This window comes from Sinocyclocheilus anshuiensis, unplaced genomic scaffold (genome assembly GCF_001515605.1).
Source record: "Sinocyclocheilus anshuiensis isolate Anshui unplaced genomic scaffold, SAMN03320099.WGS_v1.1 scaffold560, whole genome shotgun sequence".
NCBI classification, from domain to species: Eukaryota; Metazoa; Chordata; class Actinopteri; order Cypriniformes; family Cyprinidae; genus Sinocyclocheilus; species Sinocyclocheilus anshuiensis.
Window position 1 is genome coordinate 402524 of NW_015554116.1, and position 15963 is coordinate 418486.

A 15963-nucleotide genomic window follows, 5' to 3' on the forward strand; every position below is an offset into this window, starting at 1 on the left:
TTAACCATGGATTTACTACACTAACCATAGTTTAACCATGGTATTTGTACAACTGTGGTTATACAAATGGTAAAAAAAAAAACCTTGGTTAAAGAAAACATCTTGCCATATCAGTGCAAGTTGTGAATTTATTTTATGTAGTTGATAATATTTATAGGTATAAAAACACTTAAAAATCTAAGCTCATATGTAGTCATGTTTAAAGCTATTGATTCTAAAACATATTTATATAGCATATTATCTATATGTTTATATTAATTTAAAATAAAATCTTAATAATTACTATTAAACTAAGCTAGCTTGTGTAATGGATTAAGGGTATAATAATTATATAAATCATATAAAATAATTATAAAAAATAATAATCTCTAAATTCAGACAATTTTATCTTTAAAATGTTTTACTATGTAGCATCCTTTAAGTTGGAGTAAGAGAAACTGGTGGAGTGGCTTTATTGCATCAGACATGTGTCACTTTGCTAGAAGCCGATTGGTCAAATTTCACTTTGAGATCTCTAAACCAGAACATAACCTGCCCCAGAGCAGGTTAGCTGTGGAGTGTAAGTTACTAAAGGCTAGTTTATAGAGTTGATCATATTTATAGGTATAAAAACACTTAAAAATCTAAGCTCATATGTAGTCATGTTTAAAGCTATTGATTCTAAAACGTATTTATATTGCATATTATCTATATGTTTATTTTAATTTAAAATAAAAGCTTAATAATTACTATTAAACTAAGCTAGCTTGTGTAATGGATTAAGGGTATAATAATTCTATAAATCATATAAAATAATTATAAAAAATAATCATCTCTAAATTTAAATTCAGACAATTTTATCTTTAAAAATGTTTTACTATGAAGCGTCATTTAATTTGGAGTAAGAGAAACTGGGGGAGTGGCTTTATTGCGTCAGACATGTGTCACTTTGCTTGAAGCTGATTGGTCAAATTTCACTTTGAGATCTCTAAACCAGAACATAACCTGCCCCAGAGCAGGTTAGCTGTGGAGTGTGAGTTACTAAGGCAATGAATGCCGCTAAAAGTCAAGCTGCTTTCATGGTACCGAAAACCCAGGATTGGTGCAAACTAAACTGAAACTTACCTGGCTAGCCAGCTAAACCAACTTCATGGTACAGGCCCAGGTTAGGTTCACAGAGTAAGTTACCATGGTAACGGACTCTGAGTATAACCTCCCTTTCAGAAACGGGCTTGACTTACCCTGCTTTCTCGGGTTTGACATACCTCCCATTCTGAAATGGAAAACCCAGAGTTTCCCTCATTTCAGGGTTAACATACTCAGAGATTTCACTTGACCGCCTTTCTGAAACGAGCCCCTGGAATACACCCCAGATGTCTGGTACCACACAACAATACCACTATAAAGGAGCACGACACGGATATCGATTAATGGCATGATACAATGGTGGGAAAATCGATAATAACGGTTGCCATGGCAACATGATAACGATCTCGATGAAACAGCTGTTTAAAGCGTAGTGACGCACTACCTCCCAAAGCGTTCGTGCACAATGCTAACATTGGTAAACAGAAAAGTTTAATCATAAGAAAAAACTTTTAGCTAATAATTCGCTTTCTCCTTTCTAAGTTACCTGATATTCGCCCAGTCCCCGATCTAAGCCATAAACTCACCCTTTCACCACGAAAAACGGATCTTCCATCGACATTTTGGTGCTCAGATGAGTCGACTCTTGTGCGATAAGCTCATGCTCCTGATCGCGGCTGGTTTTGCTCTTCTTAAACAAAGGAGAGCGCTTAATGTGTTGTTTACATGTGGGACGGAGCCCGGATCCGCTCAGCCGCCATTGCTCGGCGGAATCACATCCGGGTCCTTCAGCGTCTAGACACACACACACGCACGAACGCATACGCGCTTCCTGGTAAACAAAAACCGGCGTGCTCTGCGTGGGTTGTTTTGGTTTGTTGCAGTAAAAGAACCAAGCAATATTGCCGCATGTATGTTCAAATGTGTATAAAAGCAAGATTGTGATTATAAACATACACGCACAGTTATTTATTAGCTTGTTTAATTCAGATTCTGATATATAAATGTAGAAATGTAGTTACAATTTCAACACCACTATATCATCCCAGTCAATATTACTTTATTCTGTTATAATTTAATAATTCTATAGTATATTATACACTATTATGGAACATTATATTATTATTGTTATGAATAATAATAAATATGTAGTGACATGCATTTCAACAACTCTATAGCATCTAAGGCAATATTACTTTAAATTATTATTATTATTTGATACTGATATAGTGTACACTGCCATATAATAATAATAATTATTATTATTTATTACATTAAAATGTATTTAAAATGTAATGTACAAATTATTCATAATTTAATAATAATAATTATTATTATCATCAACATCATCTCATCATCATTATTATTATTATGTTTTGTTTTACTTATCTTGTCTTATACACTAAAAAGTACTGTGGTAATACCATGCTATTGTGATGATATCTGATGGTGATACCATTTTGAAATTCAGAAAATGTTGTATCATGATAGTATCGTGGTACATGTCTAAAACAGCTCTATTATTTTTTTATATACATTTTCTCAAACTTTCCATACAATAGTATATATGAGGTATTACCAGCTGATACTTATTGTACTATGGTTCCACCAGTGTACTTTTTCTTCTTCTTTTTAATTGAACTCTAGAATTTACCTTAATACATTACATTAATTAAACCATTCCCCAAAAAAATTACAAATTAAAATTGATTAATAACAACAACAACAATAATAACATTTGAAATAATTTACAATAATAGAAAAAGGCCACAACCATGAGTCTGCCACTGTTTTCTCTTAATAAGCGTAGCTTTGCGCCTGGTCTTCCTTTTAAAACAGTGCTTCATGCATTATTCAACACAGCGCACTGCCTTCTCATTAGCTGACTATCTACACCAGTGCTATCCACTGGTAAGCGGATGCTGTGTATGATGTAAAACCAGCAAACCAGCTGGAAACATTTCAGCTTAGTGAGTAAAGCTGCATAAATTATTAATCAACTCTGGTTTTATTTATAATATCAGTTGCCAGTTTCCCATCAACAAGCAGACCTGCAATTGAAAAGCTGGGAATAGATAAGGATAGCCTACATTATTTTATATGGACCTTGTGTTGTATCCCTTTACTAACTACAGCTGGATTCTGATTTAAATAACAGTATCATGGCTTTATTAGGGCCCGAGCACCGCGGTGCGAGAACCCTCTTGGAATTGCTCTGTTTATTCTTCTTCTTCTTCTTCTCCAAAGTGAATCGCTTTTTTGAGGGCCTAAACATTCTCCAAAACTCATGAAACTTTGCACACGCATCAGAACTGGCGAAAATTTACATCTGATATGGGTTTCAGAAGTGGATGTGGCAAAACGGCTCGATAGCGCCACCTGTAAAATTACAACGGAGTGCACCTCGAGCTACGTTTTACGTACATGTACGAAAATCGGTACACGTGCGTAACACACCATTACCTACAAAAAAGTCTCTTGGTACAAAATCCAAAACCCAACAGGATGCACGTTATTTTGAATTTACTGTACAATTTTTGTGCAGTTTTTGACATTTCCAGGCCTCGTACTTTGACGAACTCCTCCTACAGTTTTATTCGGATCATCTTCAAATTTGGTGAGGGTCATCATAAGGCCTTTGTGATGTTAAATTGCGAAGATCTTGAGTTTTCGTCAAGGGGCGTGTCCCTGGCGGCCTGACAAAGTTTGATGTTTCGCCATAAAACAGGAAGTTGCTATAACTCAGGCAAGCAATGTCCGATCTGCCCCAAACTTCACACGTTTGATAGGTGTTATGTCCTGAACAAATACCCATGCCCAAATTCAGTTGTACTCATAGCGCCACCTGCTGGCAACAGGAAGTGTCATGGTTAACACTGTTATGGACTCCTAGGAACATATTAAAAAGCGTCAGCAAGTGTTAAATAGGCTGGCAACATGCTAGAAACATACTAAAACATGCTAGCAACACTTAACTAAGTGCTAAAGCATGCTATTAATGCAGTGAAAGAGGAAGTTACTGTAACTCAGGCATGCAGTGTCCAATCTGCCCCAAACATCACAGGCATAAAATGTCAGATCTTCCCCAAACTTCACATGTTCAATAAAAGTCCTGGCCTGAACACATCTGAAGGCCAATATTCCATTATAATCATAGCGCCACCTGCTGGCAACAGGAAATGGCTTGTTTCACACTAACTTAAACATGCTATGTCCAATCTGCACCAAACTTCACATATTTGGAAAGAGTCATGGCCTGAAGACATCTAAAGGCCAATATTCAGTTATAATCATAGCGCCACCTGTTGGCAATAGGACACGTCATGCTTTATACTAACTCAAACATACCATGTTCAATCTGCACCAAATTTCATATGTTTGATAAAAGTGCTGGACTGAAGAAATCTACATGCCAAAATCCAGTTATAGTTATAGCGCCACCAGCTGGCAGCAGGAAGATTGGCACATATAAATGACTTTGACGTATTCCTCCTATATTTACCACTTTAAATGCATAATGCTCGCCATTCGCTGTTTTACTAAAGCCACCCCATGGCGGTGAGCCCGGGTGCGAGGGCCTGTTCATCACTGCTTGCAGCTTTAATTCCATTTGTTCTTGTCTATCAATAATACATTCTTCTTAATCTGAAATACGGCTCGATGCAGTGGAAGCAAAGGATTTCTCAGATGTTTTGCGGTAGCCATGATGACTGACTGATCGTTTATATTTAGATAAACAATCTCTGAAAGTGTCAGGTTTATGACCCACATCTTAATGCAGGCGAACTCACAAACCAGCGCACACGGATTGCTAACTTAAAAAATGACATATAAATAAAGAAAGCATCGCCACTCAGAAGCATTATCATCAATTCAGGGTCAGATCTCCCACACTATTCATTGTCGTTCATGAGTAGCGGCTAACCGTTTCTTCAAACAAAACATTGCCCTTCCCCCCACTAACAGCTCCATTCACATTTGCCCAGACACCGCAGTGGATTTGCACAATAGAGTCATGTGACACGACTGTAGTAGACAAACCATTACATCAGTCGAGGAAGTCAGTTGAAAAGAATTAAAGGGGAAGTGCACGTTTTTCTGAACATAGAACGAGATGAGCTGCTATGCGGAAACCGTGTACAAAATAGAAACAATAATACAGTAATGTGGATATTTAAAATCTATTTCAGAGACTAAATATATGAAACAAGGAGCCTACCCTAAATATGCTACATAATCTGTAAAAACACGAGTTAGTGTCTTGTATATGTCGATTTTGGCTTGTTATTCGTTACAAAAATTATGTTGTGTTTTAAATATAGTTCGTCTTAGTTTTATAAATCAAAATAGCTGAACAAACACAATGAGTTGTAAAAATATCTGGCTATTTTAGCATGAAAACAATTCTATCCCTTTAAACAGTTCTCCCACGTTAGTATTTAAATATGACTCATCGCCACGGCGCTCTCCCATTGGTCATCGCCTATTTGGCGGGGTGTGATTCACAACGCTGGCAGAACGCAACTCGAGACGTGATTGGCTAGTGTAGCCGCTGACGCTGAAGTATAAAAGCGAGTTAAAAATAGGATCAGTCTCATTCCTCCCTAGACCATTGTTGGGTGCTGAGGAGAATGAGTGAGGTATTCAAAACTCCTACACTCACCCAATAATACAAATATTGTATTTTGTGAATGAGAATGAGGATTGTGTCAACAAAATACGGGACGATTTGATCTACGGGAGGAAAAGACTACTTGGACGTTATTTATTAACGCGTTTCCGAGCCGGTGGCCAATTTGCAGTAGCCGTTTGAGGAGAATCCTGAGAGGAAATCAAACGCGGAACGCCCGGCGAACTTTGTACCTCTGTGAACTTTACCATATCCATTCCAGCCATGGAATACAAAGTGGAAGCCCATCGGATAATGAGTATTTCCTTAGGGAAAATCTACAACTCGCGCGTTCAACGAGGCGGCATTAAACTGCATAAAAACCTCCTGGTTTCACTGGTCCTTCGCAGCGCGCGTCAGGTCTATCTGAGCGACTACTACAGCGGCGCGTGTCTGAACGCTGCTCAGAGCGAGCGCGAAGGGAACGAATGGGACATTACGGACACAGAGCGGGAGAAATTCCCTCCCTCTACAACGGAATGTGACCGAGTAGAGAGCTCAGAGGAACCTCAACAGAACGAGCGGCCCGAGAAAGAGCGGGAATATCGCGAAAACGACGATGAGGTGAAATCAGACCAGGCGGATTGTACTTCCACTTTACAACAAGAGCAAAACCAAAACTCTTCGCTGGACTCTGTGGCAAAGGTTTCATCTGAAACACTGCAGGAAACCATTAAGGAACCCAAGGAGAGTCCCTCAGACAGTGCATTAGCAGAATGCGACTCAACGCCTGAAGCGAACGGGGAATCGCATCAACCACCCAAAACGCACGTTTGTTCAAACAGGAAAAGAAGCGCGGAGGAGACGGAAAGTGGCGATTCGCCTAAAAAAAAGACAAAAGTTGCTTCCTCAAATGCTAAAGAGGGCGAGGAAGCCGAGGAGATGGACACAAGTAACGTGTCCAACCTCATTACGATATTTGGTTCCAGTTTCTCAGGACTTCTCAGCAAAGACGACGTTAAACCTGAGTCTGAAGCAGAGGATAGTGGACAACTCTGCTGCGACCAAATGTTGAAGAACCTAAACCCTTGGAGTACAGCGATAGTAGCTTTCTAACTGTACTGTAACGTTACTTCTTATCCGGGTTGATCTGAGCGCATTGGTAACACGTGGTCAGGCCCAACATCGTAGTGTGGGACTTCCCAGCAAGCATGAGTGGTACTACCAAAGTACAAGCTCAGTTTGGCCTGTAAGATGTCCGGGGCATGCCTTTCTAGTGAAGGAGCTATCTGAATGCTGGTGCTACTACTTGGGATCTACTACAGTCCTTGAAGTGTTGAACTGTCAGACATTATAAAGCCATGTGAGGAGTGGTATTACAACATATGCAAATGTGTCATGAAGGTCAATGTTACATTGTCACTGAACCGATTCAGGGTCGATCACACCAAACTTGACTGTACGAGGTGTAGGCCACTGTTTTAACGTCTTTGTTTTAAAAAGACCTGTACATTCTGTAATATTCGAGTGTGTATATATTGTTTGTCGCATTCTGAATCTATGTATTTTGGTATCATGACAATTTACGTGGTACTCACGTATTAAAAAATGTGAAATGACACTGTTTCTGTGCTTTCTGTTTAGGAGTGGAAACGCTGAGAACGTGACTCACATGACTAAGAATGACACCTCATCATCCACCTTTTTTCAAATGTCAGCTTTTTTTTTATTTTATTTTTTTAGAATATTCAAAAATAACAGCCCAATGCTGTTTTTAAGGTTCCCACGGTGATAGAACTTTAAAATAATTTTAAATAGCAGATTACTAGAAAATGCTAATACTTATATAAATATATAACACTACTTCATTGTCAAAAACTGCAGTTTGTGATATGTATATGGTATATACACATAGCCTACATATACATATACAAGGTTGATTCAGAAGTGTCCCAATTTACCTGAATTCATATTTTAAATTTCTGAATTCTATACATACATTTAAATTACATAGAACTATTCAGTAATCGCAAATGAAAATTAAAGAAACTTGAAAGTTCTTCGGTCAGGAAGTGTGAGAACCATATTTTACACACTTCATTTTGAATAGAAGATTCAATGAAAAACAATTTAGGGTTAGTATTTAAATATTTAAAATGAAGCTTCCCCAAACAAAAGTATTTGGACCAAAGTGATCCAACAAGTTTGAGAAGAACAAGAATGTTCAGCTGCTGTTCCACTGCATCACTTCCAGGCAATTTTTACTGCATGCTGTAAAGAGAGCTATTGTACCCCTGAAGCATGTGTGGTATGCAGGGTTCAGTTTCAGCGCAGACTGCTGTCTCTTCTCCCAGGGCCTGTCTTTGGTCCCAGGCTATTCAACATGACATGCCTTTTCCTACAAGAGAGAACAGTCATAATAGAATCATTGACTTCTCAACCTTTTTTTCCATGTAGAAACATCACTTGAGCAGTCTTACATTATTAATAGAGGCGATATGATTCATAATTTACAATGAGTAAAAGATAAATAATGTAATTATGAGAAATGTATTTCATTTACTAGGCAAGAATGCAGTCATTGAGGTAAGTGTATGAGCCTGTCTTGTAATACGCATCCAGGTCAAAAGATAAGAAATCATAAAAATGACAAAGATGTGGGTTCCCATGGTCAAGGAAAACCTCAAATATCAACAAATTTTAAAAAGTGATTTCCAAGTCATATTTAATGATACTAATTTTTTGTAAGTGTACAATAGTTAGAGTTATGGTTATTATGACTTTATAATATTTAATTATATGAAATATACACTACTGTTCAAAAGTATGTGATCAGAAAGATTTGAAATGTTTTTGAAAGAAGTCTCTTCTCACCAAAGCTGCATTTATTTGATTAAAAATACAGTAAAAACATTAACGTTGTGGAAATATTATTACAATTTAAAGTAACACTTTTCTATTTGAATATACTTTAAAATCTAATTTATTCCTGTGATGACAAAGCTGAATTCAGCATCATTACTCCAGTCTTCAGTGTCACATGATCCTTCAGAAATCATTCTAATATGCTGATTTATTATCAATGCTGTAAACAGATGTGTTGCTCAATAGCTTTTTAGGAACCTGTTATACTTTTTCGGAATAAAAAAACTAAGTGTAAGTGTTAGTCAGTGTAAGTCTTTGTTATCAGTTTTTATCAATTTAACATCTTTGCTGAACAAATGCATTAATTTCTTTCAAAAAAGAAAAAGAAAAACATACTGACCCAACTTTTGAGTGGCATAGTGTATTTTTATACAAAATGTATAAAATATACAATAAAATTTAACTTGTAATTTAGCATATAAATATAACATCCTGTAAATGATAATATACTGTATATAATATTTTAAAACTGAACTGCAATCTCTATAAAATGATTTTAAAACCCTTCAACAGTCACAAATAACTAGAAAGCTTAAAGTCACTGATTGTATGAGGGGGAAAGTGATTTTTAAGGGTCAGATCAGGTAACTAGAGATCTAGATAAATAAATACCTTAAGGATTTCCAACAATATGTTCAACTTTTTAGTGCGAGTAACATTTAAGAAAAACCTTTATGACGTTAACTCCAGCAGAACCAGCTTTATGCCCGGTGCGGCCGCATTCTTTCACACAGACATGAGTAGCTATTGATAGATACATTCCCTTGAGAAAGACCAGAAGGCATGAGTAAAGCTGCTTTCTCGACCCTGCTCTTTTGAGAAATGTGGGTCATTCAAATCCTGGCCATAGTCGAGTCAGCTGACCACACCAGCATAGAACAGTAACAGAGCTGGAGCGGAAGACGAGTGGCCTGACGTGGCTGCGGTGGACTTTTTCTCACATTTCTGTAGTTCCTTTAATAACGTAATAGCTCATGTTATCACTGACATTGATCCAAAATAAACATAGAGATCTAAAAATGTCTAAAAATCAATATATGGATCTGAAAATGTTTGTCGCATGTGATGCAACATCACTGGCTGTTTCACAAACCATGCTTAAACACATGCAGCTGTCCTCTCCTGACTGGCCTCTCGCTCCTGCATTCCTCTGTCCTGGAAGGAAAGGGGGTGGGGGGTGGGAGGAAAGGAGCAAAGTTGTGAAAACGATTCCTGCCGATGTGCAGTAGGAGAGCATGTGGGTCTGGAATGTTGAGTCAAAAGCCGAGAAATTTAACGGGAACGTTGGTCTGATTACAGTTTTGTTAAATGATCAGGTAATGGCATGTCAGCTCAGATTCATGCAAAATGACAATGCAACAACAAGATTTTTTGCTTGTTTTTTTTTTTGTTTTTTTACATTTTCTGAAAAAAAAAAAGAATGAATATATATACATGTGTGTGTGTGCAGTAGCTATTTTAGTTGGACTAAAACAATAATTTGTCTTAAGTCACTAAAGTAGTGGACTAAAGGGTCAAAAATTTCAATTCAAGTGCACTGATGAATGAAGCACTATTCACACAGAAGTTACTTTCAAACCATGCAGCGAAACTGTGTGACCAACTTGAACCCGATGCGAAATCTGTTTGCGGAAATCTTCAGTAGAAATTCCTGATTGCGTGGATTCCTATTGAAATGACTGGATTTTACCTGTGAAAATTCACAGTAAATGTGACTGCACCTATTTGTTAGGCAAATATTCGATTGCGCATAGTGTCACGTTTACTTAGACAACTTGACTACTCATAAACCTCTGTAGCTCGTCTAGAACGGAGCATTTAAACTCACTTTCTGATATCATACCACCACTTAAATATAAATCTACTGTCTATTTTATCATAGGCCAGGCAAAAGAGAACACTATGACCATTTAGAAAAGTAATATCAAACCAAAGTTCAATGCTTAGTGTCAAATCTCCAACTTGGCTTGCTTTGCAAAGCTTTTAGGATAAACTGAACAACAAAAAGAGACTCTCAAGCAATAAAGATAAGATGTCAAGGACTGTTTTAGGTGTTTAGGTGATTTATTGTGTGCTAAGAGCCATGCCGTGTCCCTGTTTAACATGGTCAGTCCCAAAGAGCAGGGGGCGGAAAGATGCCTGAACAAAACACCAGTCTGGATACAAGTAGAGACAAGATCTACTCAAGCAGTTCTTTTGTTCAAAGCAAACAGAAAGTCAGGAAATCTTTCCACCACTCATTCAGCAAGATGGATATCTCCGCATTGACACATCAACCGGAGTGACCCACAAAGCAATTTGTCACTGATTTCATCAGTCTCCACAATGCTCCAAGTTACTCATCCACCCATTTTTGAAGGTATGCATACAGTATTCTTCCAAAAGTTCCAAAGGGGGGATGGGTGACAAGTCAGAGAATAATCTCACAAACCAATACGTGAACTCTCCCATAATCACGTGATGGCTTAAAGGAGTCATTGTCCATTCAAATCAGCTTTGTGCATGCAGGAATTACCGAACCTAATCAGAAGCCTTCAAAACACTAGCAAACCATCTGCCATTAGCCAAAAGATCAGATGTGCTTTCTGTACACTCTTAAAATGAAGTTACCAAAGCGAGATTTCACAGGAGAACCATTTCAGAACCTTTCCCGGAACAGTTCTTGAACGAACCACAAAGAACATCTAATCTAAAGAACCTTTCCACTATAAAGAACCTTTTGTGCAATGGAAAGTTCCATGAATGTAATGGTTCTTCAATGTTGTATGCTATGCAACATATAATTTTGCATTTGTGCATATAGTAGCCTATTTTCTTTATTTAGATTGGTTGAAATCACACCAGTCTAGTTTTTGCAAAGTCGGACTAAAAGTCAAATTTTTGCAAGCAAAAAAGTCCATTGGCCATTTTCCATCTTTCCAAAGAGAGATTTTTCAATTGAACCATTTTGGAACCTTTCACTGAACAGTTCTTAAAAGAACCACGAAGAACATCTAATCTAAAGAACCTTTTTCCACTATAAAGAACCTTTTGTGCGATGAAAGGTTTCATGAATGTAACGTTTCTCCATGGAAGGTTCCATAAATGTAATAGTTCTTCACAGACCCATAGATTCCAACAAAGAACCTTTATTTTTAAGAGTGTAGCGAAGAAAACAGATACAAAATTTGTGCATATAGTATTTTCTTTATGAGATTGGCGAGTGATGCCAAAATACAGCATCATGTAATACGGATGATCTCAGATTAGGTCGTTTATGTGAGAGTGCAAAAATAAACAGGGAAACTCCAGTTCTAGTGTGCAATAAAACCAAACAGGGAACTAAAAGTCGTAACCGCAGAACAGTTAGAACTTTGAAACTGGTCTACAATGACTCTACGCCCTCCCCCCCTCCGCCCCCCATAAGAGCACAATCACAAAGACAATTCAGCAGTGATCTTTTCAAGGAGGGGAGAAAGAAAAAGCCCTTGCAGTGGCCCCGCTATTCATTCTGTTTGACCCCTGTCGGAGCCCAGACAAACTGAAGTCTTTGTTTATCTTGGGAAACTGGCAGAGGACAGGAGGGGAAAAGGGTTTGGGTGGGGGAGGGTACTGAGGATTGGAAGGAAAATGGGATCGGGGGAGGGGTATCCTGGGAAAAATGCCAGCATGGGATCAGTGACAGGGCCGGGCTTCCTGAAACAGGAGCAGCCTGGGATGGTGAAGGAAAGGGGTGTCATTGTGGTTGGGGGGAGGGTCCACCTTGTTGGACCAGGCCAGAAGACCAGAGACGTACTACACACTCAATACGTCACGTTGATGTATGTTTCCTGTTGGGCGTGGGGTCGTGTTTAATTACAGTTCCGAAAGCTTTATAGACTCCACTCAACTGATAGCAAACAGCCTGTGAGGCTTCTGCAATGACAACAGGCCTTGTGTGTGAGAACGTTTAGGTGTCTCCTCAAACGCTACAAGCCGGGGCATGTTGAGAGCAAAGGAAGCTTGGGGCAATTAAAGCAGACAGATGGTTGCTAAGAGAAAAAAGGCTGGTGTACCTTTCTCATGTTTTCTTGCTACAGGAGGGTCATGTGTTCTAACAGGAGCCACGGCGTAGATAGATCTGAAAAGAGTGAGAAATTTAGTATTAGTCAGGCACTTTATACGCACACACACACTAGTGATCACTGTTCTTGTAACTAGATTTTTCACTTTATAAAAACAACTTCTCTGTTGCCCAAGTACAACTTGCTTTCGTTATTCTGGGTGGTCGCCAAGGTGTCCTGAGTGGTTTTGGCATGTTGCAGTTGTTGGGGTGTTGCTATGTCATCGCTAAGGTATTCTTATTGATTCTAACATGTTGCTAAACAGTTCCTTGGGTGTTCTGAGTGGTTGCCAAGGCACTGCTATGCAGTTGCTAAGTTATTCTGTGTGGTTTTAGCATGTGGTTGTTAAGGTGCAGTTGCTAGGGTGTTGATATGTTGTTGCTTAATGATTCCAACATTCTAACATGATGCTAAGGTGTTCTGGGTTGTTGCCAGGATGTTGCTCTGCAGTTACTAATGTGTTCTGAGCGGTTGTAGTGCATTGCTAGGCTGTTACTATGGAGTCACTAAGGCGCAGTTTCTAGGGTGTTGCTATGTCATCGCTAAGGTATTCTTATTGATTCTAACATGTTGCTAAACAGTTCCTTGGGTGTTCTGAGTGGTTGCCAAGGCACTGCTATGCAGTTGCTAAGGTATTCTGTGTGGTTTTAGCATGTTGTTTTGCAGTTGCTAGGGTGTTGCTATGTCATTGTTAGGATGTTCTCAATGATTCTAATTTGTTGCTAAGCAGTTGCAAGGGTGTTCTGGGTTGTTGCCAGGATGTTGCTATGCAGTTACTAATGTGGTCTGAGTGATAGTAGTATGTTACTAGGCTGTTGCTATGGAGTTGCTAAGGTGCAGTTATTAGGGTGTTGCTATGTTGTTGCTAGGATGTTTTTAATGATTCCAACATTAAAACGTGTTGCTAAGCATTTGCTAGGGTGTTCTAGTTGGTTGCCAAAACATTGCTATGCCGTTGTTAAGGTGTCCTGAGTGGTTTTGGCATGTTGCTATGCAGTTGCTAGGGTGTTGCTATGTCATTGCTAGGGTGTTCTGAATAATTCTAACATTCGAACATGTTGGTGGTTGCCAGGGTGCTGCTATGCAGTTGCTAAGGCACTCTGTGTAGTTTTACCATGTTACATTGTATTTGCTAAAGTGCAGTTGCCAGGGTGTTGCTATGTCATTGTTAGGCTGTTCTCAATGATTCTAACTTGTTGCTAAGCCGTTGCAAGGGTGTTCGGAGTTGTTTCCAGGATGTTGCTATGCAGTTACTAATGTGTTCTGAATGGTTGTAGTATGTTGCTAGGCTGTTGCTATGGAGTCACTAAAGTGCAGTTTCTAGGGTGTTGTTATGTGGTTGCTAAGGTGCAAGTTTAAAACTATTTGCTGAGGTTTTAAACTATGCAAGCCTGAGAGTAAAAAATATAAAGATACTTTAGATAAAGTAAATAAGAAATAACGTCATATTATGAGATATAAAGTCACAGTTACAAGATATTTTCACAGCTGTGAGAAACACAGTCACATTTGTGAGATATACAGTTGCATTCACATTTTTTGACCATTTAGGACATTCCATACTTAGGGTTTGGGGTTTAGTACAAATCAGAAAGTTGGAAGTTGGTTAACTGGTACTACAGAAGGTTTGTACCAATAAAATGTTTAAATGCTTTAAAAGCTCTTTATAATTCCTGACCACTGAATTTGTGTCAAAAAAGAGGAAGTATATTTAATTTTGCATGGCCAAAAATACCTCCGTAGTTTTCTCACTCTGTTAGTTCCTTGAAATGGTCAAAGTTCAGTTTAGAGGCTGGGGGAAAGTTCCTTCAGAGGACTTTTTATTTGCTCATAGTGACTCACTCACACAAAAGTCCACTAAAAATTAAACTTCCAAATGTGATACGAAGCCGAGGTGATCATTCTAGTTTGTCAGTTATTAAATCTTATGTCTATAGATCCATTCGTCGTTAAATGTCATAATTATCGTAAATATTTCTTGCTGGGAACTTTGCCTTCAGGCTGTAATGGCGTCACAGAATCCTCTATATCTAAATGAGTCCAAAAATCAAGGTCGGAACCACTGGTTTTCGGGGTTTTGACGTAACAGTAAGTGTTTTTGTGTGGCAAATGTTACTAGGGAGACAAAACAAGCTTCATGCTGGAGAGTCAAAGTGGCTCAGTAACCAACAGCAGCTGCCACAACAATAAACACAATGGCGCTCGCTAGAACACTATGCATAGTTTTACAGTAATTCATTCCATTCATGCATTTACTAAATGAAGACATACCTATCTGAATTTTATGAATAACAACTGTGCTAATCATGTCCCTAACTACAAAACTTTGGTTGTTGGTGGAAATTTGGTCAACACTTTTTGTGACAAGTTCTTTAAACTATCAGTACTCTTTGTCAAAACAAAGAAAACATTGTGCTGTAGTGCTTAGCAACAATACAGTAAAGTGATCTCCGATCAGGCAGCGAGCGGCTTCACCTATTATAAGACCATATGCCGTATGGAAACAGCGAGAATATAAAGGACACCTTTTTCTCTCTCTGGCCTGCTGCTGAGAAAACTCCAAACATTCAGGAGCAGACATTTTTTGCTTCTGACTTGGCAAACACAGGAGAACCATGATTCAATTATATATTTTTGTGAAAAAAAAGGTTAGATTAGTAGCAAAAGTGTTTTACAGACAAAAGCCATGGAAGAAAAGTTTTCCACTGCTTAAAATATATATTTCTGGTGCTCTTAAGGAACTCAAAACCAAAACAATGATCCGAAGAGCCTGTAATGTAACATCAAGAACAATTGCTCTCCAAAGAACCATATAATTAATCCCAAGAACTAGGGGTGGGCGATATGACCAAAATCTTATATCACAATATGAGATTTTTTTATTTCACAGTAATGACACATATCATGATATAGTTATTCTTGCTTTAAATAAGGTCTTTATGATATCAAAATTTCTGACAGACAGCAGGAATATTAGACTGCAGTCACTTTAAGAGCTGCCCGGATCCAATATACTGTTACACCTGTGTTTTTTTTTCTCAGCTGTTTGCTTTCACTTAAAGGGGTCATATGATGCGATTTTAATTTTTCCTTTCTCTTTGGAGTGTTACAAGCTCTTGGTGCATAAAGAAGGTCTGTAAAGTTGCAAAGAGATATCCAAAGAGATATCTCAAATCCAAAGAGATATTCTTTATAAAAGTTAAGAGTCAGCTCAAGTCAAGTCTGCTTTATTGTCAATTCTTCCACATGTACAGCACATACACACAGAGAATTGAAATTGCG

The 15963-nt window shown here is 38.2% G+C and overlaps 2 protein-coding genes and 1 long non-coding RNA gene across 5 annotated transcripts in view; 1 reads left to right on the top strand and 2 right to left on the bottom strand.

Annotated features, from left to right (window-relative positions):
* The window catches only part of stx6 (syntaxin 6), an 8398-nt gene extending 6545 nt beyond the window's left edge, over positions 1-1853 (bottom strand). For all 3 annotated transcript variants that reach the window (XM_016462223.1, XM_016462224.1, XM_016462222.1), the window contains exon 1: positions 1653-1853. In XM_016462223.1, the coding sequence (XP_016317709.1) occupies positions 1653-1687 (35 nt within the window). In that variant the 5' untranslated portion in view covers positions 1688-1853. The remainder of the gene's footprint in view (positions 1-1652) is intronic.
* Positions 1854-5662: 3809 nt separating this feature from the next.
* ier5 (immediate early response 5) lies at positions 5663-7293 on the top strand. Its single transcript, XM_016462192.1, has one exon. The coding sequence runs from the start codon at positions 5960-5962 to the stop codon at positions 6788-6790; it is 831 nt and encodes a 276-aa protein (XP_016317678.1). The 5' UTR covers positions 5663-5959; the 3' UTR covers positions 6791-7293.
* Positions 7294-7814: 521 nt separating this feature from the next.
* Positions 7815-15963, bottom strand: part of LOC107669806 (uncharacterized) — a 9794-nt gene continuing 1645 nt past the window's right edge. Inside the window, exons 2-4 of the long non-coding RNA XR_001632038.1 lie at positions 12634-12698; positions 9693-9754; positions 7815-8072 (exon numbers count right to left, since the gene is read on the bottom strand). This is a non-coding gene — a long non-coding RNA (uncharacterized LOC107669806). The remainder of the gene's footprint in view (positions 8073-9692; positions 9755-12633; positions 12699-15963) is intronic.

Coding starts and splice junctions, on each gene's coding strand:
- ier5 (XM_016462192.1), top strand. CDS start 5,960: ATGGAATACAAAGTGGAAGCCCATCGGATAATGAGTATTTCCTTAGGG.